This window comes from Bombus terrestris, chromosome 16, assembly GCF_910591885.1.
Source record: "Bombus terrestris chromosome 16, iyBomTerr1.2, whole genome shotgun sequence".
In the NCBI taxonomy this organism is placed as follows: domain Eukaryota; kingdom Metazoa; phylum Arthropoda; class Insecta; order Hymenoptera; family Apidae; genus Bombus; species Bombus terrestris.
The window spans coordinates 7,115,430-7,143,400 of record NC_063284.1 but is presented as its reverse complement, the minus strand read 5'-3'; the positions used below and the strand labels follow the sequence as shown (position 1 = coordinate 7,143,400).

The 27,971-nt window shown below is 28.1% G+C and overlaps 3 protein-coding genes across 12 annotated transcripts in view; 1 reads left to right on the top strand and 2 right to left on the bottom strand.

Annotated features, from left to right (window-relative positions):
• Positions 1 to 15,944, bottom strand: part of LOC100648841 (protein Gawky) — a 39,498-nt gene extending 23,554 nt beyond the window's left edge. For 2 of the 8 annotated variants that reach the window (XM_012317835.3, XM_012317841.3), the window contains exons 1-8: positions 15,313 to 15,941; positions 10,335 to 10,528; positions 8,886 to 8,935; positions 8,423 to 8,535; positions 6,356 to 6,530; positions 980 to 3,007; positions 480 to 847; positions 18 to 351 (exon numbers count right to left, since the gene is read on the bottom strand). In XM_012317835.3, the coding sequence (XP_012173225.1) occupies positions 18 to 351; positions 480 to 847; positions 980 to 3,007; positions 6,356 to 6,530; positions 8,423 to 8,491 (2,974 nt within the window). In that variant the 5' untranslated portion in view covers positions 8,492 to 8,535; positions 8,886 to 8,935; positions 10,335 to 10,528; positions 15,313 to 15,941. Of the gene's footprint in view, positions 1 to 17; positions 352 to 479; positions 848 to 979; positions 3,008 to 6,355; positions 6,531 to 8,422; positions 8,536 to 8,885; positions 8,936 to 9,593; positions 9,710 to 10,334; positions 10,529 to 15,312 lie in introns of those variants that run through there. The other 6 variants (XM_012317842.3, XM_012317840.3, XM_012317839.3 and 3 more) reach the window with 6 other exon arrangements.
• Positions 15,945 to 16,349: 405 nt separating this feature from the next.
• Positions 16,350 to 19,697, bottom strand: LOC100648726 (ubiquitin carboxyl-terminal hydrolase MINDY-3 homolog). Of its 2 annotated transcripts, XM_048413225.1 has the most exons (6): positions 19,681 to 19,697; positions 19,328 to 19,594; positions 18,724 to 19,153; positions 18,184 to 18,452; positions 17,551 to 17,848; positions 16,350 to 17,482 (listed from the first exon to the last, which is right to left on the bottom strand). In XM_048413225.1, exons 2-6 carry the CDS (start codon positions 19,431 to 19,433, stop codon positions 17,176 to 17,178), a joined length of 1,410 nt encoding a protein of 469 aa, XP_048269182.1. In that variant the 5' UTR covers positions 19,434 to 19,594; positions 19,681 to 19,697; the 3' UTR covers positions 16,350 to 17,175. The 2 variants fall into 2 exon arrangements, with proteins under 2 accessions (XP_048269182.1, XP_003401840.1); XM_003401792.4 differs by lacking the exon at positions 19,681 to 19,697 and having other exon boundaries at positions 19,328 to 19,657.
• Positions 19,698 to 20,311: 614 nt separating this feature from the next.
• LOC100648611 (calcium uptake protein 1 homolog, mitochondrial) lies at positions 20,312 to 27,851 on the top strand. Of its 2 annotated transcripts, none has more exons than XM_012317833.3 (11): positions 20,312 to 20,891; positions 21,020 to 21,173; positions 24,035 to 24,194; positions 25,714 to 25,751; positions 26,009 to 26,123; positions 26,204 to 26,364; positions 26,655 to 26,771; positions 26,833 to 26,957; positions 27,062 to 27,189; positions 27,300 to 27,389; positions 27,680 to 27,851. In XM_012317833.3, the coding sequence occupies exons 1-11, from the start codon at positions 20,668 to 20,670 to the stop codon at positions 27,832 to 27,834; spliced, it is 1,467 nt and encodes a 488-aa protein (XP_012173223.2). In that variant the 5' UTR covers positions 20,312 to 20,667; the 3' UTR covers positions 27,835 to 27,851. The 2 variants fall into 2 exon arrangements, with proteins under 2 accessions (XP_012173223.2, XP_003401839.2); XM_003401791.4 differs by lacking the exon at positions 24,035 to 24,194 and adding an exon at positions 25,191 to 25,350 and having other exon boundaries at positions 20,314 to 20,891.
• Positions 27,852 to 27,971: the final 120 nt, after the last annotated feature.

The following is a 27,971-nucleotide window of genomic DNA, read 5'->3' as shown; positions in this document are numbered from 1 at the left end:
AATATGATAATAATTACCTCCCCACATACCAGTTTGGTTACTGGTACCAGTCGTCCATTGGCCAGCTGCAGAATTTGGTTGGGAAGATGTGGGGGCACCAGTCCACATATTAGATGTATCTGCAGCTTCATCATCTTCACCCCAAGTTCCACCAATGTTTGTTGCTGGTGTATGACCCCAAGGTGTTTTAGCTTGCTGCTGAGGTGGAGGTTGACCACCATTCCTGAGATTAGCTTCCCATAAATCTGTGCCATTGTTTACTGGTGTCTTCCAGATTGGAACTCCATCTTTTGACATACTAGGTTCTGGAGATGTTGGGACATCCCAGTTTGTGTCCTGATTCACATTCTGCTATAACAAAAATGCAAAATTCGATGTTAGTATGTTACAGTACTCAAATATAAAATATAAGTGTGCAAAATGATCGAAGACAGATTTATGTCTACACTAATACCTTATATGATAGCAGAGATACTCACACAACCCCAACCATCTTGACTAAAAAGTGCTTCCCTCACTGTATTTAACTGTTCTAATTGTTGCTTTGTTGAAGGATTATTGTTTGCAGGTGTATTACTACTGTTAACAGATCCCTGAGCCTGATTGTTTGACTGATTATTGTTGTTACTGGAATTCGACTGTTGCTGCTGTTGTTGCTGTTGTTGGGCTGAAGTATTATTATTTTGAACAGAAGAGTTCTGACTTGATCCTCCAGGATTATTAGATTTTCCCTGTGACCATTGGTTGCTGTTTTGACCACCCTGACTTGTGCCACTTGATTGAGAAGTGGGTGGACCTGATTGTTGATTTGATTGTTGATTTGGATTGCTCACTTTATTCACGTTACCTAAGAAGTAATTATTCGTCCAAGCATATTCTACTATGAAAGTCATTTCATATATTCAATTTAATACTCCTTAAATACAAATTTAAAATTACTTAAGAAAAGAACTTAACAAAACAAATACAAAATACTTACCTGGGACATTTTGTCCACCTGGAGGTCCCTGATTTTGATTTGAATTTGGATTTCCAGCAACAGACCTGTTTACACTGTTTCCAGTCCAATTACCAGGTGCTCCGCTACTTCCGGAAGGATTCCCAGAGTTTCCTCCCCAACCCGATTGATTGTTGTTGTTGTTATTTGTAGTACTAGTTTGTGTAGAGCCCCAATTTGTAGTTCCACCGCTATTCAATGAATTTTCACCCCCGCCAGCCAATCTCAAAATGCCAGGAATTCCCCACCTTTTCTTATACCCCAAATTGAATTCATCAAGATCGCAAATCTGTCCAAAAAGGAGCGTTAACACGTGCTTAAGATCAGTTCTGTGAGCTTGTAAGATGTCTTTGGAAACTCCAACGGACGCTGCTATGAGATTCCTTGCACAATGAATAAGGTAAGATCGACTCACGCCATTTGCGTTGTCGACTTCCTTCCTCCTTGAGAAACTAGAAATTGGATAATTTCTAGAGGATATTTCTTCCACTGGAGTAGAAACAGTTAAATTTCCATTTGTGGTTCGTTTATCTTCTGAACCAGAAGCAGCAGCTTTATATTTTTTTAACTGATTGCAATTATGTAAGTTTACTGCAATGGCATCGATCTTCATTGCTTCATTAGAATTCTCACTGTCAATGAACTGGGCAGTTTGATACGTCGAACTGGTCAGACTGAATTGCTTAAAATTTACCAGACTTTCTGTGAAAATGTTCTCAACATTAAATCCAATAGCTTGGAGTACTTTGAATAACGTCTCTTTAGATTGGTACAAATCACAGAGATTTTCTGAAGAATATTTTCCATTGATCACGCCAGTGAAAGCTTGATACTTCAGCTTCGTTCGTTTAAGTAAACTAGAGCACGATAAACTAATAGAAACATCTCTTTCTATCAACTCGTGCGAATTTTGGCAATTGTAGTTTCTCTCAAAACCGCAAAAACAAAATACTCCTGTCTGAGTATAATGCTCGTCATTGAAATAGATAGCAGTTTGAGGTCTGATCCTTTTTATTTCGTTATCGTTAATCGTATTTTCATCAATGTTTCGGCATTGTATTTGTTCGTTAAAATTACCGAAACATTTAGAAGAATTATTTTCTTTTTCTTCTCCTTCTGGAAGAGAATCATTGTGATATTCCGTTAAACAGTTTGATAAACTGCCATAAAATTTGTGAGGAGTGTGCATTTGGTCGGGCCATAATATCTCGAAGTAGTTCGGCCGAGATCCAGGTACACCGATTATTCGGGATGCAGATTGGCGTGTAAGCGTCATCGTAGGCTTGCAGGTAGTCATAGTAGGAATGTAGAGAGCGAACTCGTCTTGGTTCTCCCCCTTAACCCTAAACCTATCCCCTATAGTAGACTTAGAAAGAGACTTAACAAACTCAGGGCCAAGACGCGTATACGACCCTGAGTACCTATAGCTCGCGAAATAAGTGCCCGAAGGCTCGTTAGACTTAACATTATCCTGAAATGAAAGAGCACCAACAGTAATTGTTGCCACGTCACTAATACCATTAATTACCCAGGACAACATCTCCACCGTCTTTTCTTTTAAGTTCAAAATTAATATTTTCGAGGTTCTTAGTCTCATTGCAATCGCACCACCGTCCATTTCAACGCGGAGGAAATAATGGTTACTGGTTGAGCTGAGCAATATCACAGACTTGTAGTTATCGTTATTATTACTTAGGAGGCTAGAATTAGACTTAACATTATTGTATTTGCCCGGATGAAGGCAGGATCCTAGTAAGGAGTAATTGTCAAGAGAGTCGAGAGAAAAGTGGCCTGACGAGGGGCGATCAGACTTGGGTATCCTAACTAGGCTAGGTACCCCTTCATCGATTGCGCACTTATCTCCTGTTAATCTTAGATTTACGCTTATACTTAGTACCCTAATGTTTAGTACGCTAAAGCTAGTTAGAAGATGATTTTTTGTTGGGTGTTTTGTGGTTGACGACGCCACTGACTGGCAGGTCGAGCTTCGACTGGACAAGATAAACTTGCCTAAAACACAAAATAATATTACCTTAACAACCAGCTCTTTGATATAATTAAAATGTTATATCAAAAAAATTTCTTAAATATTACAGTAACTACCAAAATATTCCATAATCAAATAGTTATTCATAGTATTACAAATATCGAGTAGCATATATGTAAACATTAAGTAGCTCAGTAGCTAGATACTAATTTAAAACTTTTAATGAAATGTATATTAAATATATATAGTTTTGTTTACGTGGAAAAGTAAAATATCTCGCGAATATTAAAATTACCACAAAAATGTTTTAATAAAAGTTGTTTGATTCGAAGGAGAATATCATATGATGCAAATTATTTTTTTTTTGCGGATAGAGTTAGTGAGGGAGATTTTAAGGTCGATTTCATTTTTTAAAATGGGGCCATATATTCTTTCCATCTAGGATTCATCTTGGGATTTGCTATAAAAAATTATTAACCTATTTATGTCGGAAAACTGTTAGTTTAGCTGGTGTTTTAGCTCTAGTTTGTCAAATTTAATGTATGAAAGACAAAGACAACGTAAATACAGGAGTATCGCTTCGCATCTTCCCTTATTTTTCATATGTTAAATTTGACACATTAGAGCTAAAACATCTGCTAAACTAATAGTGTAGTTTCGACATAAATAAGTTAATACTTCTTTATACGAAATACCGAGATGGATCGATTAATGTATTAAAACATATATGACTCTATTTTAAAAAATGAAGTTGATTTTGAAATCTCCTCTACTACTCTAACTACAAAAAAATAATTTGTGATACCGTTTCCAATTAAACAAAATAGCCTATATTAAACATATTATCATTTGTTGCCACGGCGTAATAAATATTCCCTTTTAATATTGAAATATATTTATTTCAATAATGTTAAATGAAAACAGTTATTTTCTTCGAAGAAACAGATGATTTAATGTTAAATCTTGAGAAAAAAGATTAAACTATAAAAAGACAAACTGTTGGTCCCGCTAAAGTTCCGATCTGTACCAAAATGGCTTCTTGTAACACTAGCGCCGCCTACTTCGCGTTAGAAAGGCTTTAAGCAAGAGACATTAAATCGTTAAAGCAAAATGTTGTAGTAGTTATGTAAAAAATTGTATACCATTGATTACTTTTCTCATACTATCAATTCCGTATGGCTTTATTGATAACGTTTTAATAGTATGTAGACATTAAAGTACAATCTACCGTAAAACGATCTCAATTTTTTATCGGCATACTTATGATAATTATCTTACGGACTTTTATACCTATCATTGAATATTTGAATACAAAGAGCATTATGACTTCTATTAATTTTTCAAAATCATTCATTTATAACTTTAATGAAATCTTTCAAATTCTAAATAGTTCTTTTTCGTTATTTCTGCTACCTCATATATCTTGTATGTATATGTATGATCGATGGAAATCTTATGGATCGATGGATATCTTGTATGTATATGTATAATCAATATAGTGAGATTGTAAAATAGAGAAATAAAAGATGACACCACTTAATCTAGCCCCACCTAGAGTCTATTTCACAGATAAACGCACCCAAAATTTTTTAAATCAATTTCTATTAATTCAATAATGTGTCGAGGATTTCAGAATACAGGTTAGAATAAATTATAATTCCTTTTAAAATAAGGATAAATATTTTTTAATACAGTAAAAAAAGAACAGTGATTCTGAGAACTGAAGCAAGGCTCTAAGTCCCAGGTTCTCAACCTATGGACGCAAAAAGTATCGGATCAGCCAAAATTCAGAGTAAAATTTGAGGAGTCAATAACTTTAATTAATTTGGTTTAAGAATAAAAAATAAATTTGGCTTTCTTGATAGTTTATGCGACCAGTAGTACGAGGCATAATACGAAATAGAAAGTGTTCGTAGACGTTTACACTTATTAAACGAAGAATACAATGCAGAATACTAATAGGTTGATTACATCATCGTACTAAAACTACATCGTAAAAAGAAATACCTATTCATACTTTACTTATAATTTAAAACAGTTTCTTTAACCATAAATTATTTCAAACCCCGTAATCTGCATTATTTATTGCTGTATATTTAATTATTCATATTTATAACTGCTTAGAATTATTAAAAAATGTTTCCATATGCAAAGTTTTAAAATTCTATTTATTAATACATTTAGATCGAATTGGAAACTTTCGCATTGTAAAGTTACTATAACAAAGCACGAGGTTCATTGTTTAAATAGAATAAGTGTAATATTGTTCGAAAAATATGGAAAAATTAATTAAAGCTGTATTAAAACTACAACTAATTAATTGCAAATTAATATATAACTGACAAAGAGGTTTAAATTATCGCATTCATTAGATTCGAATCTCAACTTTCGTTGTTGAAACAATTCTGTCCTTCCAAAATTGTTCTAGCTTTTAACCTGGGATCACAGACGTTATTCAAATGCATCTGGTAAAAAGCATGTCTACTTTCTTAAGTTTTTTGCTTAGGAGCGACTTCTCAAGTAATAATTGCTTACCTGATAATTATTCCTTACTTAGAACACATTTAGGAGAATAGAACCGTTTCGACAACGGTAGCGATACGTCTATTCAACGCGATAAATTTAAATCCTTCTTTTAGTTATGTATTAGTTTGTAGTTTTAATGTCGATTTAATCTATTTTGTTTTTTTTTTCTTTCATCTTTTATTTCGTGCCTGTGCATGTGTATATGAACACCGTACTGTATAATAGTTATTTTTTAGTAACTTGTGTATATTCTCTGCATAGTAATATCTGTTTTAAATTATGTGGGCAAATTAATAGACTGAAAAAACATTAATCCTTCCCATTTGAAAATTTCATAGCGAGGTGGGCTTTGATATTTTCTTATGGATTCGTGAGTAAGCAAGTTTAATGCTTAATCTGCGATTTTTGTTAGAAAATGCACGATCGCTCACGACATCGAGAATGTCAATCTTCTTCTCTACAATTTGCATGAGGTAAGTCGCTACGCATGTATTGTTATGTTTGTATTACTAGTATAAAATAGAGAATATATTATTGTAAGAAAGAAGCTTTTTTTATAAAAAATAGGAGATCATACTTTTTAAATGGCATTTGTTTGTTTTCATCCGTATATTTAACCAAGAAATTTGATAACTATACTAATGCATAAAATAGTGATATACGGAAATGTATTTCACAATATACATATATACTACTGAATAAGATTACCCGATGTAATTGCATATATTTCATTTCCATTTTATAAGTTTAATTTTATTTTCATTTATGTATTAAAAAGAAATTTTTATATATCATAATATTTAACATATGCGTACATATAAGCTATTATAAAAATATATATTTACCAGTTTGGTTCGACAGGACGGTTAAAAAGTCATTGGCGGCGGTATTTTCGCGATGGCTATTAGGTTTGGCCATCATGTTGTTTATGAACTCGATATCACAGTACCTATCATTCTCTGATTCTCTTCCCTCCCCAACCCTTATCGGACTGCTTTTCCCTAATACTACTACATCCCCCTGAAATCAAAAGTAACATTATCATAAAAATGCTTGCTTCTACTAATTAGTCTAAAAGTTTATGTGCTAAAATTTTTATCAATCATATACTTAAATCAACAAGATTTGTTCATCAGAATACAAATAATGCTTATTTTACTTTCTAAATATAAAATTAAAAATACTTTTATTCAATTACAAATATTTGACAATTCATTGCGAATTAAACATAAATGTTAAAACATCTTTTTTATTTCTATTTGCAATATAGTATTCTTTTTGTCTTCATTCACTCCACTGACCTTTGATTGTTCTTTTCATATTATGTATTACTTTTTGTTATAAACTAAATTGATTTAATCAGTATATAAAGGTTGAAAAGTGATAAATGAAGAAGACACTAATAAAAGCTTCTTTTATTTATAGCAATTACACAATATATGCTTATGTATGTAAGAAATGTACATTAAAACTACTTGAAAATTTCACACTTCTCAGAAGTAAAATATCCAATGAAAATGTAATATAGCCAATTAATATAGCAAGATTCTAGAAATTTTTTCAAAATCACTTTAGATAATTTGTGAAATATAAACATAATTCTAACAATGTAAGTATGATAAAAGTAAAAGTATTTAAAATTCTGTAAAACCAATTGCATTTCTTTGTGGATAACGAAATAAATATATACTACTACTACTATGAGTAAAATTCTATTTTTTTTAAAGTGGAAAATATTTTTATGCTTTCATAATCATCCAAGACACGATGAACATGATAATGTGCGGTTATGTGACATTGAAACAACCTTCAACAGTGAAATTTTATCTCTGAAACAGTATTCAGATGTATATAATGTTAATATACCTTAAATAATGTCTGAAGAGGATTTATGATTATGATATATCTAGATAACAAATTGTGAATAATTGAATTTCAGTATGACATAAAAATTTATTGTGTTTGCGATGCAAGTAAACAACAGTCTATACGTAATATTAGCTGTATAATAAGGTTATGTATATATATAATTTCAATTCGTTAGACTCTTTAATATTACAACGAAAATGATGAAACTATTATTAACTTTAAAATGTTCACACAAAATCACAGGAGCTGCTTCCTACAGATATTTCTATGAGTTATTATAAATGTTAACATTACGCGACATGATTATGCGCAAAAAGCTTTCAATTGCAGGCGCATTCTCTACATAAAAAAGCTTTACAAATGAAACATAACAAAAAATAATATTTTAACAAAAATAGTGTATTTCAATATAAGTACTGATTATTCTAAAAAATATATCCAACTTTAAATTCAAATACGATGTAACTTGGAACATATTCAAAAATCGAATTGAAAATTGTCCTATGTATATTGTTCATTGTGAAAAATGATCTTCAAATAATGCACGTTAATTTTTATTAACATAAAATATATTTTTATAACATAAAATTCTGCATATGGGAATTGAATCTAAAATAATAAATATATATTCTTTTTACTGACAGGCATATTTATGTTTAAGAGGTGAATATTGATTTTTGATTTAAAACAAGAAAGGAATTATTTCATATTTCTTTTATATTATGTACGCATAGCGTTTAAATTTGTGTTTTTATGTTTTAAGTAAATTAGATTATATAATGTAATTTAATAAACTTTGCCATTCATTTATATACTCGTATAAAGATCTAAATATAGTATATATTTCATATATTACATAGTTTTTAGTATTTTGATTCAAATATATATTTTTTTAGAATCTTTTTTGTTACACATACAAGTTACTATGTGATAAAAAGAAAAAACACATCAAAAATTCACTTTACAATATATTTCAAAACTAGTTTCAAAAAATATTAACAAATTAAAACAGAGCTATTAAAAACTACAGGACTTATACTTACCATGGAATTTTGTACGAAGGCATTTGTTTCTGTAGAAATCTCATGTGAACTAGAATTGTGTGGAAACATTGGGCTCAGTTCTTCTTTGGCAGGCAATGCATAGAAACCAAGATCTAAGGAATAATTTTTTATGAATTTATTATTACTTATTATGAATCATAATATTAATGTTTAAATTAAAGAAAATGTTGTTATTAATTTTATTAAACCAATAATCTGTTTATTATTCCACATTGTAATATTAATGAGTCTTGGATTCTACATGAGAAATTCAATTGTCTACAATTTAACATTATTGATGTGCAATAAGTATTACTTTATTATGATATAATGCAAAATAAAAAAATATATTGCGAGTATTGAATAGTAAATAAAAAGATAGTTTTGACAATAACAATGTGAATGTATCAGTCTCTTTTAATTAATTTATTAAATTATGAATACTACAAACTGAAGTACAAACCTTGTAGACTATCACTATCAGTGTGCTCCTAGCTCCATGCCAGTGGAGATCTGTAATAACATAATATTATTTTACTTTAAACAAATATAAATCTTTGAGCGCTAGTAAAAATTGTTTGTTTCTAATATAAGTTTATTTTTTAATTCTCTGCATGAGTAAATATACTTTTCTAAACTATTAAGTACATAACTACATAGTAAATGTTTTTAATTGCACCATATACCGCATAATATAATTGCTAATGTTTACTATGAATGAAGCAGATAAAATAGTTAAGATTGCCTTTCCCTATTTCTTGCCAATATAAATTTTTTACTGCCTTATTATGCTATGAAACTATTAATAGCAATTATTAATTTTTTCAATGTTTACTCCAAGTGACAATAATACATATCACATATTTCATGTAATACCTGACTATAACTCTATAATTGTTAGATATACATTATTGACAGTAAACTAGAAGCTTTGCAAAAATACTAATGTTTCTATTTTATGACTACATTTTTCTCATTATGATAAATCCAAATATTTTCTAAGTACTATAAATTTATCAATGAGCAAGGCAAATGCTGCAAAGTAATTTTACTACTGAAACGTTGTAAATACACGTTAAACATCAAAACGAAAATCGTCGTTTCGATCGATTTCCCCGTTTCACCAATAGACATATAAGCCCTGGATACACTATCAAAACGCACAACTTACCAAATCTGTGCGTAATACAAGGTTAGATAACAAGTAGACGTACAAAATGAAGACGTAATTTGTACATTTCACGAATAATTACTACAGGCATATGTTATACATGTATCCGCAAATATACATTCGAAATACAAAATATTCTACGCATTAAATATGGAAAAAAATGTTTTTAACTTGTCTGAAACTCGTACACATCTATGTAAAATACTAGTACATTTATAGATATTTCTAGCAATATAGGCACCATGTATTGTTCACAAGCACGTATAGATTCACGTAACATGTACGTGTATGTATACATGCATATATATGTATATATATGTATATATATACATGTGCATTGACACGCTGTATGTGCATGTATTTGCGCGCGCGCACACACGCCCCTATGTGTGCAGTATATACAACAATTATATGTTCTTACGTGCATATACGTAAAACTATACATATGGATGCATATGCATATGTATATCAATGTATATAATCATCCGTAAGCATATATATATACGCGTGCCGTATATTTATCATTATACGCACCACTTATACGTAATACCGTAATACCATAAATATATTCACACGTATGTGATTTGTGTATGTGTATTGATAAAAGAACGTAAAATGTAAAATGTGAAGGATGAGGAACACAGGAGAGAAATTAGCTACCCTTTCCTAAAATATCACAGGGAATTAAGTATCGTAACATTAGATAGAACGTTCGAGAATGAACGAAATTCAAGAACTTACTTTTTAGATTCGGTGCCCGAAGAAGATTTCAGTCTAGTGGAAGATATTTCGTTGGCGCACGAAACGGGCAGAGCGAGTACCGCTCCGCTGGTGGGCTATTCCCGCGAGTGGCGCTACTCCCCCGGATTTGGAGAGCTCGGTGTTGCTGATGCGCGCACCGAGACCCGATTCATAGTTGTACATGTGAAAAGACCCTTTCACATTTCAAAATGATCAGTAAACAGATTACTACTTGATATAAATAATATTCGATGCTATATAGTTAATTTCAGTAGGATATAAAATAATTAATTCAACTGCAATTTATAGCTGAACTGATGGCCAAATACGCTATATTTTACAAAAATATATGTATTACAAAACAGAGACTATATCTAAATTTTGAAATATTCTTTTGCTATTCATTGAGACATTTTAATAATGTCAATAATAACATGTGAATTTAATACAAGTAATGAATGGGTTCATAAACAGTTATAATAAAAAATTTGAAATAGTCATATTTCATTAATGTAATTTATATATATATAATTTTATAAGAAAAGGAATAATTTTGAAACTTAGAGAAATTTTTATGACACAATTAAAATGATTCTTTTGAATTTTTCTTTCTCGTTTCTTCGTTCAGATTCTCGTTTGATGGAATAAAAGTTAATGAAAAATAATAAAATATGCAAAACAATGAAAATTAAAAAATGATATACGTATAAAAATGTATTACATCAATAATGAATAGAGAAGTTTCGATTAGATAAGGATGACTCATACATATTAACTTCCATATACTTCTTGATAAAAAGAAAAATTATATTGAAACCTATAAAGATAAATATTTTTTCTAACATATGTTTTATTTTCTTAGATAATTATACCTATATAAGCAATGCGAATTTTATTTTTTGTTAAAATACATAAAAAAAGTTAAAAACATCAAATTAATAACATTCGATATTTGCAAAGTATATTTTTAATAAAATACTCAAATAGGAAAGAAGAAAAATACACTTATGCTACCTTATACCTATACTTTTTTCATCGTCTTTTAATAAAATTATTTATAACAAGATTAGGTAATATGTTTTCAATCGTTATTTCGCAGATGATTACAAAATGATGCAGAAATCTGATTAAAGAAGAAATGTACCAAGATAAGATTATAGAATTTTAATTATGTAATTGAGAACATTGACATTAGTAATGTTACATAAAATAAAACGTTGCAGAAATTTCATACTTTATGCATTGAATTTCGATAAAATTTGTTTGCGAATAACTAAATGTGATTTACGCGCGAATATACAATTAAATATAGGTTAAATGTTTTGCAATATTTTAATTTTAGTATATTAAAATAATAATAATTAAGTACTTTTAAAAAATATATATGCTTATTTTTTTATATTTATTATTTTGTGATGATGTAGCTAATATTTATATGCGAATTATTTATATTATACTAGACAAAATAATATTATACTAATAAAATGCTTTCTATAAAATCATAAATTATCGAAGAAGCAAACTGTTTTGTTTATAGAGTAAAATGCAACATTTTTTTCTCAAGGTTGTTCCTTTTAAAATCTCAAATTTATTCTCATACGCTTTTAATATTTTTAAATTATATTCATTATTACTTGACCTTGAAAAAATGAATATATCCTGTTATAAAAAAGATACATATTTGCACAATTATATCACTTTTATGCCATCTCGTATTACAAACATCGGTAACCTTGAAATTCAAAGGCGTGACTTTGAGAACAAAATTTTATATATTAGAAAGTTCGATTCTTCCAACCAAAATGATTTTATTTTTGATATTTTATGGTACTATGAGAATGAGCAAATACTTTAACCATTAATGTTAAAGGAAATATCCTGCATGTAATCCAATTGCACAGTTATGCAAAGTTACATGGCGCTATCATCTAAAACTTGTAACAATTTTATGATCTATATAGGATCCTTCACTTTAATTTTATGTAAAACATTACTACAAATTATGAAATAATTATAAGGAATAATAAAAATTCATCGTACTACCACATGCCTATACGTAAGATTTGGAAATTATCGACCCGTTAAAGGTGATACTCTACCTACGTAGATATATGTACACGTACAATCTTTACCTACAGAGTGTACTAATATCTATGCGTGTACAACGCGTGCTATTCTCTTGAGCGCACGTCTGCCCTTTTACTGCGACAACTTTCTCACTACTATAATTTACTATTGCAGTTTTATTTATTTGCATTCATACACTTATTGTATTTATACCTCTTGAAAACAAAAGTATAACAACCCTTCTTACTTACGCACACATATACGCATACGTATATGCATATGATGAAATGTTAATTATGCTTATTTCTAACATTTATAGAATAAATATATTTTCCTATTTTTTAAACATAACTTTATAGTCTTTATCATATTCTGAACTACGTAATATGATATTAATTTATTTCCAAAATAACAAAACTAATTTTGAATTAAATATTTATCGATTAAAAAATCATTGCTAATGTCTAGATACACATAAAATAAAATATATAAATGTAAAAATATGATTTTTCCTAATTTATATTCAACTACATTGAAATTTTTAATATACATTTATTACTGCGTTGGATATATGCGCAATATACATCTAGATAAAGGTACGAATTAATTTTAAATTTTTGCATTAATTTTTATTATTTATTGATCGTTTTTGAGGCAAAATGTCTTTCCAGTTGAATATCTTTTTATCATAATGCTAGTACATAATATGTACTTAGATTGCATACACGTGAGCAAATTTGTAACGTAACAATTGCTTACTTCCGGTAGTTTGGTTGTCATTTGAAATCAGAGAACGCAAGAGTAGAAAGTGGAGGAAATGTTCTTTTCGATTCGCTCCTTTTTCATTCTATAGTAAAAAGCGTTGTAAGCATTATGAAATAAAACGAAATTTTATTTTTTAATTAATAGTAATATAATAAAAGTAGAGTAAAATAAAACGAATTTATGACTGTATAGAAAATAAGAAAGAGAAATTTAATAAACTAATCTTAATATAGAATTAAATGAATTAAATTGTCCATTTTTGTGTCACTGCTTTTACAAAATTTTTTAGGGGATTTACTTATATTTTAATACAAACAAACACTAATTTGATGAAAGGTTATGAAACTTACATTGCATGACTATAAGATATTAAATATTCCCATTCTAATCATCTTAACTTCATTATTAACGTAACGTAAATATTGTTTGGTTTAAATATAAACATTGTGGATATATTAATTTAACTTGAAGCTTCTAAAACTGTTTTCTAATATTACAAAAAAAAGGTTACTACTCATAAAAAATAGAAATAGAATTTTCTGAAGTAGATTTTTTATCAAACTTCTATTATTTGCCAGTGTTATCTAATGATTTAATGAAATATATACAATGTAAATTAATTTGCACGAAACAATTCTGGAAATTTTGTATTTAAAAATAATTACTATGGCAAAACTTGTTTTTATGAGAAACTTCTATCTTTCAATGCTTGATGTTAAATAAGTAAGTAATAAATTTTATCAAGATTGGATAAGGAAAATTACTTCAAAATTTATCCAAGTATATTTAACTTCTTCTTCTTTGTATCATTTTTATACAAAATGCAATGTATTTCATAGAATAATCATTTTATTTCACATAAGAAAAGGTTATGTTAACATTTACATACAAATCTTTATATCTTAAATAAGCAATTCTTACAATCATGACATTTATAATATAATTATAATTCTAAGAATAAAAGGAAGAAAAAAGATTGTAAGATTTTTTGTAGTTATGTTTGTATTAACTTACTATATTTTAAAAATATATTCAATACTACATTATCTAAAGATAATAAGTTATAGATATATTTTTTTATCTTATCTATAATTATAAACAATTGGTAAATGTTCTTTATTATGTGTATTATATACAAGAAGATTTTTTAGCAATCATTAAGTGCACTTGTTTATCAAATAATTTTTGGACTTATTCAATGTATATGGTACAAAAGATAATCAAGAAAGGCAAACGATTAAATTCAAATTGTATATTCTATTATAAAATTAGTATAGCTATATACTATCAATATATTTAATATAGCTATAAATGTGATTTTTTAATAGAAAGAAAGACTAAAGAATTTACAACATTTTTCATTTAAATTTTTAGTTACAAACAAATCAAATATATTAAAAACAAGTAATTATTTGTCTAAAAATTTGTTCCACAATTTTAATTTATTTGTGTATAAAGAATCACTTATGTTTTGGAATATAATGAAAATATGTGTCAATCTGAGTTAATCAATTTTAAAATGCAAATTTTTTAAATATTATGGACCAATTCAACAAATTTGCCTTTTTATATAAAATCACTCCCTCCTTAGTTGTACTACCATATATATAATACAAAGTATGGAAATACTACAATATCTAACAGATAAACAAATGTTCAATAATATTTTTGTGCAAAATGTTTTAAGCTTTAATATTTTATATTTAAATAAACAGATCAATGGAGATATACAATCATATGATAAAAACATAGAAATACATTAATGCTATATTCTAACAATAACATTCTAATAAGCACTGACTATTTACAATTTATATTTTGATAACTTCATATAAGCATATATTGCAACTTCATAAATATGTTATTTTTTTCTAGTAACAAAAGGTTAAAATTCGTTTATTTTTTTAACAATAAGAAAATGTATCTATCAACTGTTTCGTAATATTTATATTTGTAAATAAACTATTAACGACTTTAATTCGGTGAAAAATAAAATGTGTTTCTCTCCTTTCCTCAACTTTATCAAAAATATTACTTCAAAATAAAAAAATTTTACGTTTTAAGTATTATAAGGTTATATTTATATACATATACACAGTATATATACGTATATTATATATAATAATAATAATAAAATGTAACTTACCAGAGCATATATCAATCATAGAAAGTTCTTAAAATTAGATTGATCACAACACTTTCTTCACACGCTTTCAAAAGCACATTTCGTTGTGAGCACAATAGTTATTTTACCGAAAATACATCTCCATCGCTAGGCACGGAGTCTTGAAAACTGTACTGTTTTGTGAGCCACGTCATACAATACAGATTGAAACTTCCAACGAATATTTTCTCTTAGATAAGAACGACATCTTGCAAAGAAGAAGCAACAATAATATACTTGGCGGATAATTTAAATAAAATTTGCATTAATTGCGCAAAATGTAATATAAATTACTTTTCAATACTTTTTAAATACCATTAAATCCCCATTTTTTTCACATATTAATTTTCCAACTTTACAGTCTTGCTGTGATATCATGCTGTTGAAGAAATCTCTGCAGAATTCTCTATATGTTTCTTTGCTCTCGTATGTTCACCATTTTATTTCGTATTGAATATTAGAACTAAGAAAATGTTTTAAATAGTAAAATCAAAATATATAGTATAATAACTTCCTAAATACGTAGAACGCACTATTTTAGAACTTTAAAACATTCTTTTTGTATTTCAAAACACACCTACTTGTTAAAAGAGAAATGGTTTTATCATTAGCAATTCGTAATAAAATTAACATATAATTAAATATAATTAAAATAAGATGTTTATAAAACATAAACACATTTTCGTTTTTGTTATTCTTTTATTTTTAATATTATTATTCGATTTATATATTCATAACATATCAGTTTTTAAAAGAAGAATTAGTTCGTTTTAATCATTTTAATTACAATAAATATAATAATTATAATAATATATTTATGTCTGTGTAAACATATAATCATAAAAATATACGCATAAAAACAAGTTATATAAAGAATCAAATTCAAATACGAAAAATTCTGAAATGTAACTTAATTTGATTCCTCATTAATTTTGTTCGCTATCTGCAACTTCAGCTGTACTTATAAATACATTTCTAGCATGTAGGAAATTCAAATGCGTTCTTTTCATTTCATTCTGTATAGTGTGTCCTATTCGTTTAGAATGTTATTATACGCGACCTTTTGCAACATTTTGAGCGAAATCGGCAACACAATATAACGTGTTTCCTTTATTAAATGTAAAAAAGAAGGAAATAGTAAAAATATTATTAGAATGTCGATACAATGACTAGATTATAACTTTGATCTACCTATGTATACATTTAGCCATGGATACGATTTACATAGATTTGTACATTGTCTACAATTTTATTTCCGCATTATTTTTTTAAATTGATTTTTTTCTTTACACTACTTTTTATTACTTTGTTTATCTGAATATTCACACTTTTTCTTACTACATTATTATTATTATTTTCTCCGTTACATTTCACTTGCAATTGTTATTGTTTATTACTAGCATTCGCATATCCCTTTCCTTTTGTTTATTAGTAAATTCGTTTTAATTTTTTTAACATCAACATCAAATAATTTTAAACTTCAAAATATATGTTCTTGAAGTTTTTAATAGTATGTTGAATAGTTATTTCTAAAACAATACTACATATTTAAATCTCGTTTCATTTGTAAAAGAATGCTTTCTACTCTAAATAATTAGTAAAATTATTGAATTATTATAATTTATAAATAAAGTTCTATTTAACATAAAATATGTTAAACAATTTTTCTTTATTTAAATCTAATTCCTTCTCTAATGATTTTTGTTTAGAATTCTCAAGCACAAAAACTTCCTTTGTAAATTTAAGTACTCCTCAAACTATTTTATAATTTTGTTACTTATTTCCTTGTATAACAACTCCAATGATATAGTTAAAAATAACTCATCAGAATGTGAGCAGAATTTATTAGTTAAGGCTCGGATTCTGCCCAATATCCCATTGAACTTCAATTCTGGGCCATTTTGTTTGAAGTACTGTTAACATAGGATTGCTTTCCATAATACCCTTAATAGTGCACTCCAGTAACACGGCTTGACCTTTATGATATTTTACTTTATTTTCTGGATTGCTGTGTTGGAGACTATTATGATGGTACAATGGAAATGTATCGGGACAAGTTCGTGGTTCTTCAGGAAAGAACTCGTCCATAAAGTTAGTACGTAGAATAATTCCCAAATTTTCAGTATCCAATTTTTTCTGCATTACGTTGACACTGTAATAAAAATATATGTGTTATAACACAATTTGATATATGTATAATTTAAAATATATATTACTTACTAATCTGTGTCTGTAACCAGTCCAAGTTCAGCGAGAACATCTTGTAATAAATTGGCAGGGATAAAATCATTTCCTTCAGGATCAAATTTTCTAAAAATTCTTTTCGCTTGGTCTGCAGGTGTTTCAGGGCTCACAAGTCTTTTTTCAGTAGAAAATAGCACAGTCAAATGAGTTTCTGAACCCAATACCCAAATAGGATATGATGGAGATTTTAAGAAAGTTCCAACTTCACAGTAACACAAATATTCAAGAAGTGCAAGGAATCCTATAGGATTTTGTTTATCTATCCCACGCAATTCTGAAATTTGTAAATTATTTCAATATTAATAATATAGACAGTTTATAATGTTAAATAACACATTAGAGGAGTAAGATACTTCATGCTTCTGTCCTTGATTGAAGGGAAAGAAGATTTTACAAACAAAATTTGCACATATCACACTATTTGTTAGCAAATAAGTATTAATTTATTTGTTATATAATCAACTTTGACAACATTTTGCAGTCAATAACAGCAACAAAAGCATTTAATCACAATTAACGTGTATTATTTAAGTAATGCTCCTTATTATTATTAATTATTAATTATTTATTAAATATATTACAATGGCATAGAATATAAGAATAGCTTACTCAGTCCTCCAACATCTTGATCATGATCCCATACATGGCTAACTGCTCTTCCTGTGAGCATCAAATTTATAAGACTCTGATTCCCATAACCATATGTTGAATCAATCATTGATTCTAAGGGATCCGACATTTCTGAACGAATTTCAGTGACACCTTTCGTAACAATTACACTATAAAGAAGCAATAAGATACCATATCTATCTTTTAACATCTCTAACCTTTCTAAAAAAAATTCTTCTACATGTTCAGAAGTATTTGTTGTAAATAACCTGAAATAAAATATTCGTTTTTATAATAAAAACTGGATTTTTGATCTACATATAATAAAAATGAGTTTTAAAATGTTTTTAATTGAAGTACTTTAAATTTAATAATAACATATCATAGCACATTCGTGGTAATGATTTTCTGAAAAATGTACTTTATTCGATTGTACTGTTCTTGTGAGCCAATATGTATGTAAGTATATCTCAATTTATTCTTAAAGTTATTCTTAAAACCAGATAGATCATTTTCATAATTCATGACAAATTTCCTTACCTCAATTGAGAATGGAAAAGGTCAGAATCTATGGCTCTGCATTCTTCATTCATATCCATCAGTAATATCTTTTTATTTGTTTCTCGATTTTCATTATTTGCCACGCTTATTTCTTCTTCACGATTTTCAATTTCTGGTATTTTTTCCACCCATTTAGCCTTTCTTCCATTATCTTCATTTGAAAATTTACAATCCATAAATACAATACAAAACTTTGGAACTTTCTCCCCAGCTGCTTGCTTTAAAATTTCTATAGAAGCTCGTACAAGGAGCTGGTAACATGTATCCAAATTGATATTTTTCCATGTTGAAACATCAGTCTCAGAGAGTAATTCTTTTAAAATAAAAGCTTGGACAGGAGCTATTACTGCACAAGGACCACCTTCTGTTTGTATCAATGCTGTTGGTTCATCAGAGCTGAAGTAAAATCCTGAAGCAATGGGAAGTAATAGATTATATACAATCAATTAAGGACATTGATTAAACTTATTTATTATTTTATTTTTTGGTGATAATAATTATGATTAATTTAATGTAAATAACCCAACCTCTATTATTAAACCTTTTATTACGAAAAGAAGAACATTTAGAAATATAAAATTACCTTGAGCCCATCGTTTAAAAACATCTTTTTTAACAGTATTGCCCCAGAGTAATGTTTTGATGGAATGTACAAATTCGTCATCGCAGTGAACAACATTTTCAGCCATTATCCACGTTGTTATTTATTTTATTTTTTTAAATTATTAGAACATTAAGCAACGTTACACAAACACAAATTATTTGGACGTAATCATAATATTCTTTTGTATCTCTGCCAAATCGAATTATTTTGTTACAATTTCCGACGATTACAATTGTATCATATAACCTATATCATGAAAGAAACAATCATCCAGTACTTCGCCATTTTAGACATTGCATAGTTAATAAATACACGAGACATATGAAACCTACTTTTCATATTTATTAGTAAAATCTTATTTTCATGATAAATTTTCTTTCCTCAACTGTTAATATCTCATAAATATGTATTTAAATATAACATATATATTGAGCATTTCAATTAATCAACTATATATTAGCAGAAAATTATAGAACATAAACCTTTTGTTAAAGAATACGAAATGAATATATATTATATTTTACATCTGAAAATTTAAAAAATGTATTTTTAGTTTCTTTATTTAATATGGGCAGATATTTCAATTATTTCGAAATTTCATGTATTATTCTATTTACCGAGTGCTACAGTTAAATAGAACCTGGCATTATTTATTGTTGTATAAAAAAATTCTAGAGATTCTCTGGATTCGGTGTAATATTACACCTAACATACGGAAAGAAAAATAAAAGTTAAACAAACTACTTTTCTCAAACTAAATAATATGTATTATATTGAAAGAGTAATAAACAAATTTAAACTTAAACTTATTTATAAGACCATTTTCAAGGTCGCTTTTTTTAATGAAATTTGTCATCACCGTAAGAAATATTTAAAAAATTTATGTATACAAGATCATTTTAAAGTTCCTTTCATAAATATGTTTCCAGCGCCATTGTGTACGTAACGTGAATTACAAATTCCGAATTTTTCAGCTCTGCAATGAACAGTTTAAATAGTACAGTTGTATGAAGGTTCGATATATCTAAACAGATATAAGTAGGTTAGCTTCCGCATTAAATTATGTTGTGTTCTACAATTTATTTTGACATTCTTAGAATGAGAGAATGCGAACAGAATAATATAAAGTAAATATAAAAGTTAAAACTGAAAAACATGTATATAAAGAAGTGTCACTAAAGGTTATGCGCATAAAGATTAAACTCTGTTAGTACAATCTCTATTTGAAAGGAAAATAGTACTGTCAACATAAAATTTTTCAATATATTCTACATTTCTCTATATATAATTATTCAAAATTTATTCAATAAGTGTAAAACATGTTTACTAATAAGGTTAGATTTATTATAAGACAAAGCGCTTCATGTAACTATATTAACAAAACGTATAACCTTTTAATAATTGGTAACATTAATAATTCTGAAAAATGTTCAGTTCGAAACAATTTTACATACTTTTCGCGTGAAAGTGAGAAGATCAAGAAAAGCTATCGATTTTTATACGTCATTCCTTGTTTTGTCACCAGCCTTATTGCCTGGAAGAGGTAAGAACAAATCTTTTAAATTTTCTTTTATAGCAACAATTTCAAAGAATAGAATTCGATAATGCTAATTGGTTCAAAGAAATTGCAAATAACATACCTTAGAAATTTTTTATTAAATTCTATTTCAGGATAAGGCAAAAATATTTGTCCACGGTTAATGCGGCTGAAATGATCACCGATGAAGAATCAAATGACGAAGATAAAAATGAGCAATTGGATGAAATACAAGAAGATAAAAAGAAAAAGAAGAAGAAGGCGAAAATTGGGTTTCGTGATCGAAAGGTTAGTAATTATATAATTATTTACGTCCAACTAAACAGTTTATTATTAAACCGAAATTGTTTAAAAAATGGATAATTAATGCATAGTTAAAATTTCAAAATGTTTGCATATTAAAAATTTTCAAAATTGCTAAGTATACAAAAAGTTTTATATACATATAGTATAGTATGGTATAGTATAAAATATATTGTGGTAGAACGTTATAAATACAATGGATTTCGGTATAATGCGAGGGATATATTCCTCATTATAGAGATACGGGTTGTACGGAGGGCGACTGGACTATCAAATGTATTATATATGTAATTAACACTAGGTTTACGGGCGTTTCGTATATACCTATTTTTACGAGGACCCGTCAAATTCACGGGTAAACGAAAATACGCATTTTTCTTTAAAAAATCGATTTATTCAAATTAAGTCTGAAAGGAATAATATTAGGCTTCACGTTTAAATAAATTATTAATAAATAAAGTCTTTTTTTTAAATTATCACTAAAAAAATAACAATAACATTAACACTAGGTTTACGGAACCCGCCAATTTGACGGATTTCGAAATTCGAAATGAAATATCTCAAAAACTATAGCATTAATTTTAACCATTTTGCATCGTAAATTAATCATTTCATCTAAAGAATTTATGCACAAAATTATTTTTTCCTAGACTTTCTAATTTTTGAAATTTGTATGTAGTATATCTACCTCTACGAGACCCGTTAAATTGACGGCTTAGCTGATTTCATAAACAATCCGTTTTTCAAAGACAATGTGCAAAAGTTTCAGTTATTGTAGACATTTCCCATTATTGTCTCCACTTATTGTAAGTATTTACAATAGGATAATTGAATTTGGGCACAGTATTTTCTTATTTTGAACAATCCCCCTTTTTTAGCAATTATGAGTAAATCCAAGAGATATAATAAGATATTGAACAAAATTGTCAACATCAATGAAGATTGTTCTGAGGATACCTCCGAAGAAGATCAGTATGAATTAGGCCAAAGCGAAGCTGACAGTGAAAGCTCTGAATACATTGAAAGTGAAGAGATAGAAGGATCTTCGGATAGTAAAGAGGAACACTTCTTGAAAGTATGTCGTAACAAGAAAAGGATGCGTATTCTTCTGGTTCTGACTCCAAGAATGAAAGGACAAGCATTCCAATCATATCCCAAAATGTAATAGGTGAAATTGAAATTGCAATTGAGGGGACACAGTGCATAAAACTGAAAGGAGGCGGATCTAGGGGTATAAATATATACCTGAAATATTATGTCGGGTTATGTAACTAGTGCCTTCGAATTGATAATTGACAGACACATAATGGAACACATAAACGATTGCACTGAAACCGAGGCGCATCGAGTTTTGAAAAAAGACTGGACAATTACAGTTGCTGAGTTGTATAGTTTTCTAGGAATTCTATATACCCGGGACGCATATGAAGCGAGATCATTGAAAGCCTCCAAAAAATTACAAACAGATAAATTTGCGCTGATGTCCGAAATATGGAACAGATTTATAAGTAATAGCCAGGCTCGTTACAAGCCATATGAAAATATCTCAATAGATGAACAATTATTTCCAATGAAAGCTCGATGCAGGTTTACGCAATATATACCGAATAAGCCTCATAAATTTGGCATTAAGTTTGGGTTAACAGTTGACGTCCAAACAAAATATATTTTGAATTGTTTCCCTTATATCGGGAAAGATGAAACTCGATGTTCAAAGGAAAAAAGGACAAGATGACATTGTTTTCCTCAAATTTGTATAAATCAGAAAACTGCACACTTACTGTGTATAAAAGTAAACCTAAAATAAAAGTCCTCCTTCTAAACACCAAACATACAGGTGTACGAATAGAAGGTAATTATAAACGTGTTCCAGAAACCATTACTTTTTACAATAAAACAAAGTATGGTGTGGACGTCGTTGACCAAATGGCACGTAAATATAGTGTGAAAGCAGGGAGTTTCCGATGGCCCCTTCAAGTCTTTTTCAATATTTTGGATTTGACAGCGATAAACGCATGGATACTATATAAGGAGTGTACCAGATCGAAAATATCCAGAAAGGAATTCATTTTTTGTTTAGCCGAGGAATTAGCTGGAGAAAACAAGGAGAACATTTGCCAAAGATTAGACGCTTCATTTCTGTCACCTTCAACGTCAGAAGTGCGAAAAAGTTGCCAAGTGGGTTATTGCAAAAAAATAGAAATAATAACTATTGTATATATTGCAAAAAGATCGTATGCGGAAAATGCACAAACAACATTCAGTATATTTGCAAAAAATGTGCTCAATAGATATGATTACCCTGTACCGTTAATGTTATTGTTATTTTTTTTTAGTGATAATTTTAAAAAAAGACTTTTTATTTATTAATAATTTATTTAAATGTGAAGCCTAATATTGTTCCTTTCAGACTTAATTTGAATAAATCGATTTTTTAAAGAAAAATGCTTATTTTCGTTTACCCGTCAATTTGACGGGTCCCGTAGAAATAGGTCTACTACATATAGATTTCAAAAATTAGAAAGTCTAGGAAAAAATAATTTTGTGTACAAATTCTTTAGATGGAATGATTAATTTACGATGCAAAATGGTTCAAATTGATGCTATGGCTTTTGAGATATTTCATTTCGAAGTTCGAAATCCGTCAAATTGACTGGTCCCGTAAACCTAGTGTTAAATAAGATTATAGTACTTTAAGATTTAATAGAAAATTTAATTATTTCAATCATGACAAAGCTATCGTATATTCAAGGTCTATATTTGCTTTTTTACATCATTTTAACTACTATGATTTAGTTATAAATATTTGTTATGTATTATCATTTCCAAATAACGCATATTTGCAGATTATAGAGTACGAAAATCGTTTGAGAGCGTATTCGACGCCTGACAAAATTTTTCGTTACTTCGCTACCGTAAAAATATCGAGTTTAGAAGGTAGCGAAGTTTATATGACTCCAGATGACTTCATCAGATCAATTACTCCTGGCATGAGACAACCAGATGGTATTATAATTTTATTTGTGGTTTATCTTTCACAATAATTTCTTTTTACATCTTTTTATTACTTTTGTTATAACTTATCTTATTAAAGCCTGTCATTTATGTTGAATGAATTTGACACTATAATAACACAGACTATAATTTTTGTACTCTTACTAATGTCAAATCAGATTTAATTAACCATTTCTTTATTTACTAACATTTTCATAATATGCTAACAATTTTAATTTTCCAAAACTGGAAATTGCTTTTAAGAAAGCGAATTTGAAGCTAGTCGATACGGATTTTTGTCAATAACAGAAATACAGTGAATTGCTGCCAAAAGTATATCACAAACGATTGCGAACGTAGCATATTTAAAGTTGGCACACTATTAGTATCAAAGAGTTAATATTATACAGAGTTTCCAGTAATCATGATAGAATTGACAAGGGGCGATTCTACGTGAAGAAATAAGTTGAGAACATAGAATAAAAAGTTTTCATATGTTTTTTCATCATTTGTTTTTAAGAAAATCGGCTTTGAAAATTTGTCAAGTATGTATACTTAAACGTGGATAATTTCGAAGTAGACAGAGAATAATGAAAATGAAGTTCTACGTGTGAAAATAAGTCGAAAATGTAGAATACAATTTTTTCATCGGATGCTTCATTTCTGAAAAAATTAATTTGGAAAATTTACCAAGTGCATGTATATCAACTTTTATGCGATAAATAATAAATACCATCGATAATTTTTATTATGTAAAACACACAATATAAATTAAAATAGAGTACCTCAAAATTAAATAATATAATCGAGACTCTTTTTGAATTATCTGTGACCTTCCTAATTAAAGATTAGTAAAATGTTGCTAATGTTATATTGAATTGAATTTTACATGTGTCCTTACCGAAATTTATTATTGATTAAACTATATTTCAAACTGAATGTTATAATTTTCATAATATTATCACATTATATTTTTGTTAAATACATGAAAAATTATTTCTTACACAGATAATAGAGTACGAAAATCGTATAAGACACTATTCTACTCCTGACAAAGTATTTCGTTATTTTGCTACTCTGCAAGTGATGAACAACGACATCCATGAAATCTTCATGACACCTGATGACTTTTTAAGATCAATAACGCCTGGTATCAAACAGCCGGACGGTAATTTTTCAACAAGATCGAATTATTGTATATATATAAATGTCCGTAAAACGCTCCATTCTATTTCTATTCAATAAATAGCCTTTCCGTTTACTCTGTTATGATGCTTTCTGCAAATTGTTCCAAAGTACATACTACTAAATGATGCGAAATTTAATATACTTGGACCTTATTAATTGATATGTAAATGTTACAATAAATACAATAATGTCTTTTGTAGCCACTATATATAGGCATATTTATATATTAAATGCATGCAACAGTATATCTTTCTATGTAATTTGTATTGTAATAAATGACTTCTTTTTATCTACAGATCCCATTTTTCAATCTAATGTGTTTTAATGATACATTTATTTTCAGGACTTGGGTTGGACAAATATAAACGTTACGATCCTAAGGTAAGCTCAAATTCAGTTTTTCGGTCAAAGAAAAGTAAATGTTAGTTCCTATGTTTCAAATAAGATATAACTTCCACACTTACAACTGCTTATTGTGGTACAATATTTATTATTCTGATAATTCTACGATTTTTTCATTATTAGTTACTTAATATTTTAATATTTTTAACTGTAAATGATAGTTGATACTTAATACATGTATAATAAAATAAAATGTATTTAATATTATAATTACGAGTATGTATATATTTTTATAGAATATTCACACAAAGTTAGAACTGGCTTTAGATGAAGATAGCATCTTTTACAAACTTGGAAGTGCTGGTTTAATTAGTTTCTCCGATTATATATTCTTACTCACCGTATTATCCAGTAAGTTATCGCTATTAATTTTATATTTTTACTCGAACATCAATTAATCAAACATTTTATATTAAGAAATGTTTTTGTAGCTTCTAGGAGACATTTCGAAATCGCCTTCAGAATGTTTGATTTTAATGGCGATGGTGACGTTGATTCTGAGGAATTTGGAAAAGTTGCTACTTTAATTCGACAACAAACCAGTATCGGAAATCGACATCGTGATCACGTTACCACTGGTAATATGTTTAAGGTACTAATGTTTATTATTGTCTTGAATATCTGTAATATTAGTGTAAGTTACTGTAATCATTTTCATGTCTTCCCTGAAAATGATTTTAGTAATTATACAAAACGAACAAAGTAATATAAAAACTTACAAGTTACAGATTCCGGTAATACAAACTTATTTATATATGATGTTCCAGTAATCATAGTACAATTGGCAATAGGATGATCCTATGTGAAAAAAAAGTCGGAGACGACAATATTTATTTCAATTATAATTTTCTATCATATAATCAATACATCTACAACTTTCAGGGTGTTAATTCAGCATTGACTACATATTTCTTTGGTCAAAACATGAAAGGGAAGTTGACCATTGAGAAATTTTTAGAGTTTCAACAGCAATTGCAAACAGAAATACTTAGTTTAGAGGTCAGTTTTACAATACCTCATTATACATTATTTTATTTTGAAAAAGCATAAATTGTTATAGTTCGAACGAAGAAATCCTGATGAAAACGGTCGAATAACTGAAGTAGATTTCACAGAATTGTTGCTTGCATATGCTGGATATCCCGACAAAAAAAAAGCGAAGATTAGGAAAACTGTAAAAAAGCGGTATACACACACACATATATATATATATATATATTTATAATTAATGTAAATATAATTTCTACATAAAAAGTGAAATATTTCAATAACGTATTTTATTTTTTCAGCTTTAAAGATAATCCAAAGGGAATAGACAAAGACGAGTATCTGAAGTTTTTTCATTTTTTAAATAATATCAATGACGTGGATACAGCACTGACATTTTATCATATTGCTGGAGCATCAATTGATCCAGGTCTTCCATAATATTAAAAAATATTTTTGTCATAAATTAAATTCTATTCTTTCTATTTTTTAAATTAAATCTCTTTAACTTTATAACTTATAACTTTATATCTTTTACAGCTACCCTAAAACATGTAGCAAAAACAGTGGCTCATATTGATCTGAGTGACCATGTAATACAAGTGGTTTACATTATTTTTGACGAAAACAGTTAGTTGATTATAATATCTATAACATTACATAATTTAATGTTTGATATTTTACATACTGTTACTAAAATTGTATAAATCGTATAAGTCTTTATATTTTAATACATAACAAATTTAGCTTTATGTTGTTAGACATATTATGTAAAAGTTTCTATTTAGTAAGAAGTAATGTATGTTATGATATTTCTACGTAGATACTAACATTCTCCTTAATATGAGGTACAAAACATTCTGTACATTATAAGATTGATTAATTTTGAAGTAATAATATTTTTTTTTGTTTATTTCTAGTGGACGGCCAATTGAGTAACAAAGAATTTGTTGCTGTAATGAAAAATAGGGTTCTAAGAGGATTAGAGAAGTCAAAAGATACTGGTTTTGTCAAACTAATCGAATCAATGGTAAAATGTTTAAAAATTAGTTATAATATGCATTTTGATAATTAAAGCAAAATTACGAGGTTTCTGGCTTTTTTATTATATACGTTTAAAATGGAGATAATTATTGATTTATCTCATTCAGAATTTATCATTACTGATCGCTATTTATTCAATAAGAAATAAACATAATGTATGAGAAAAAC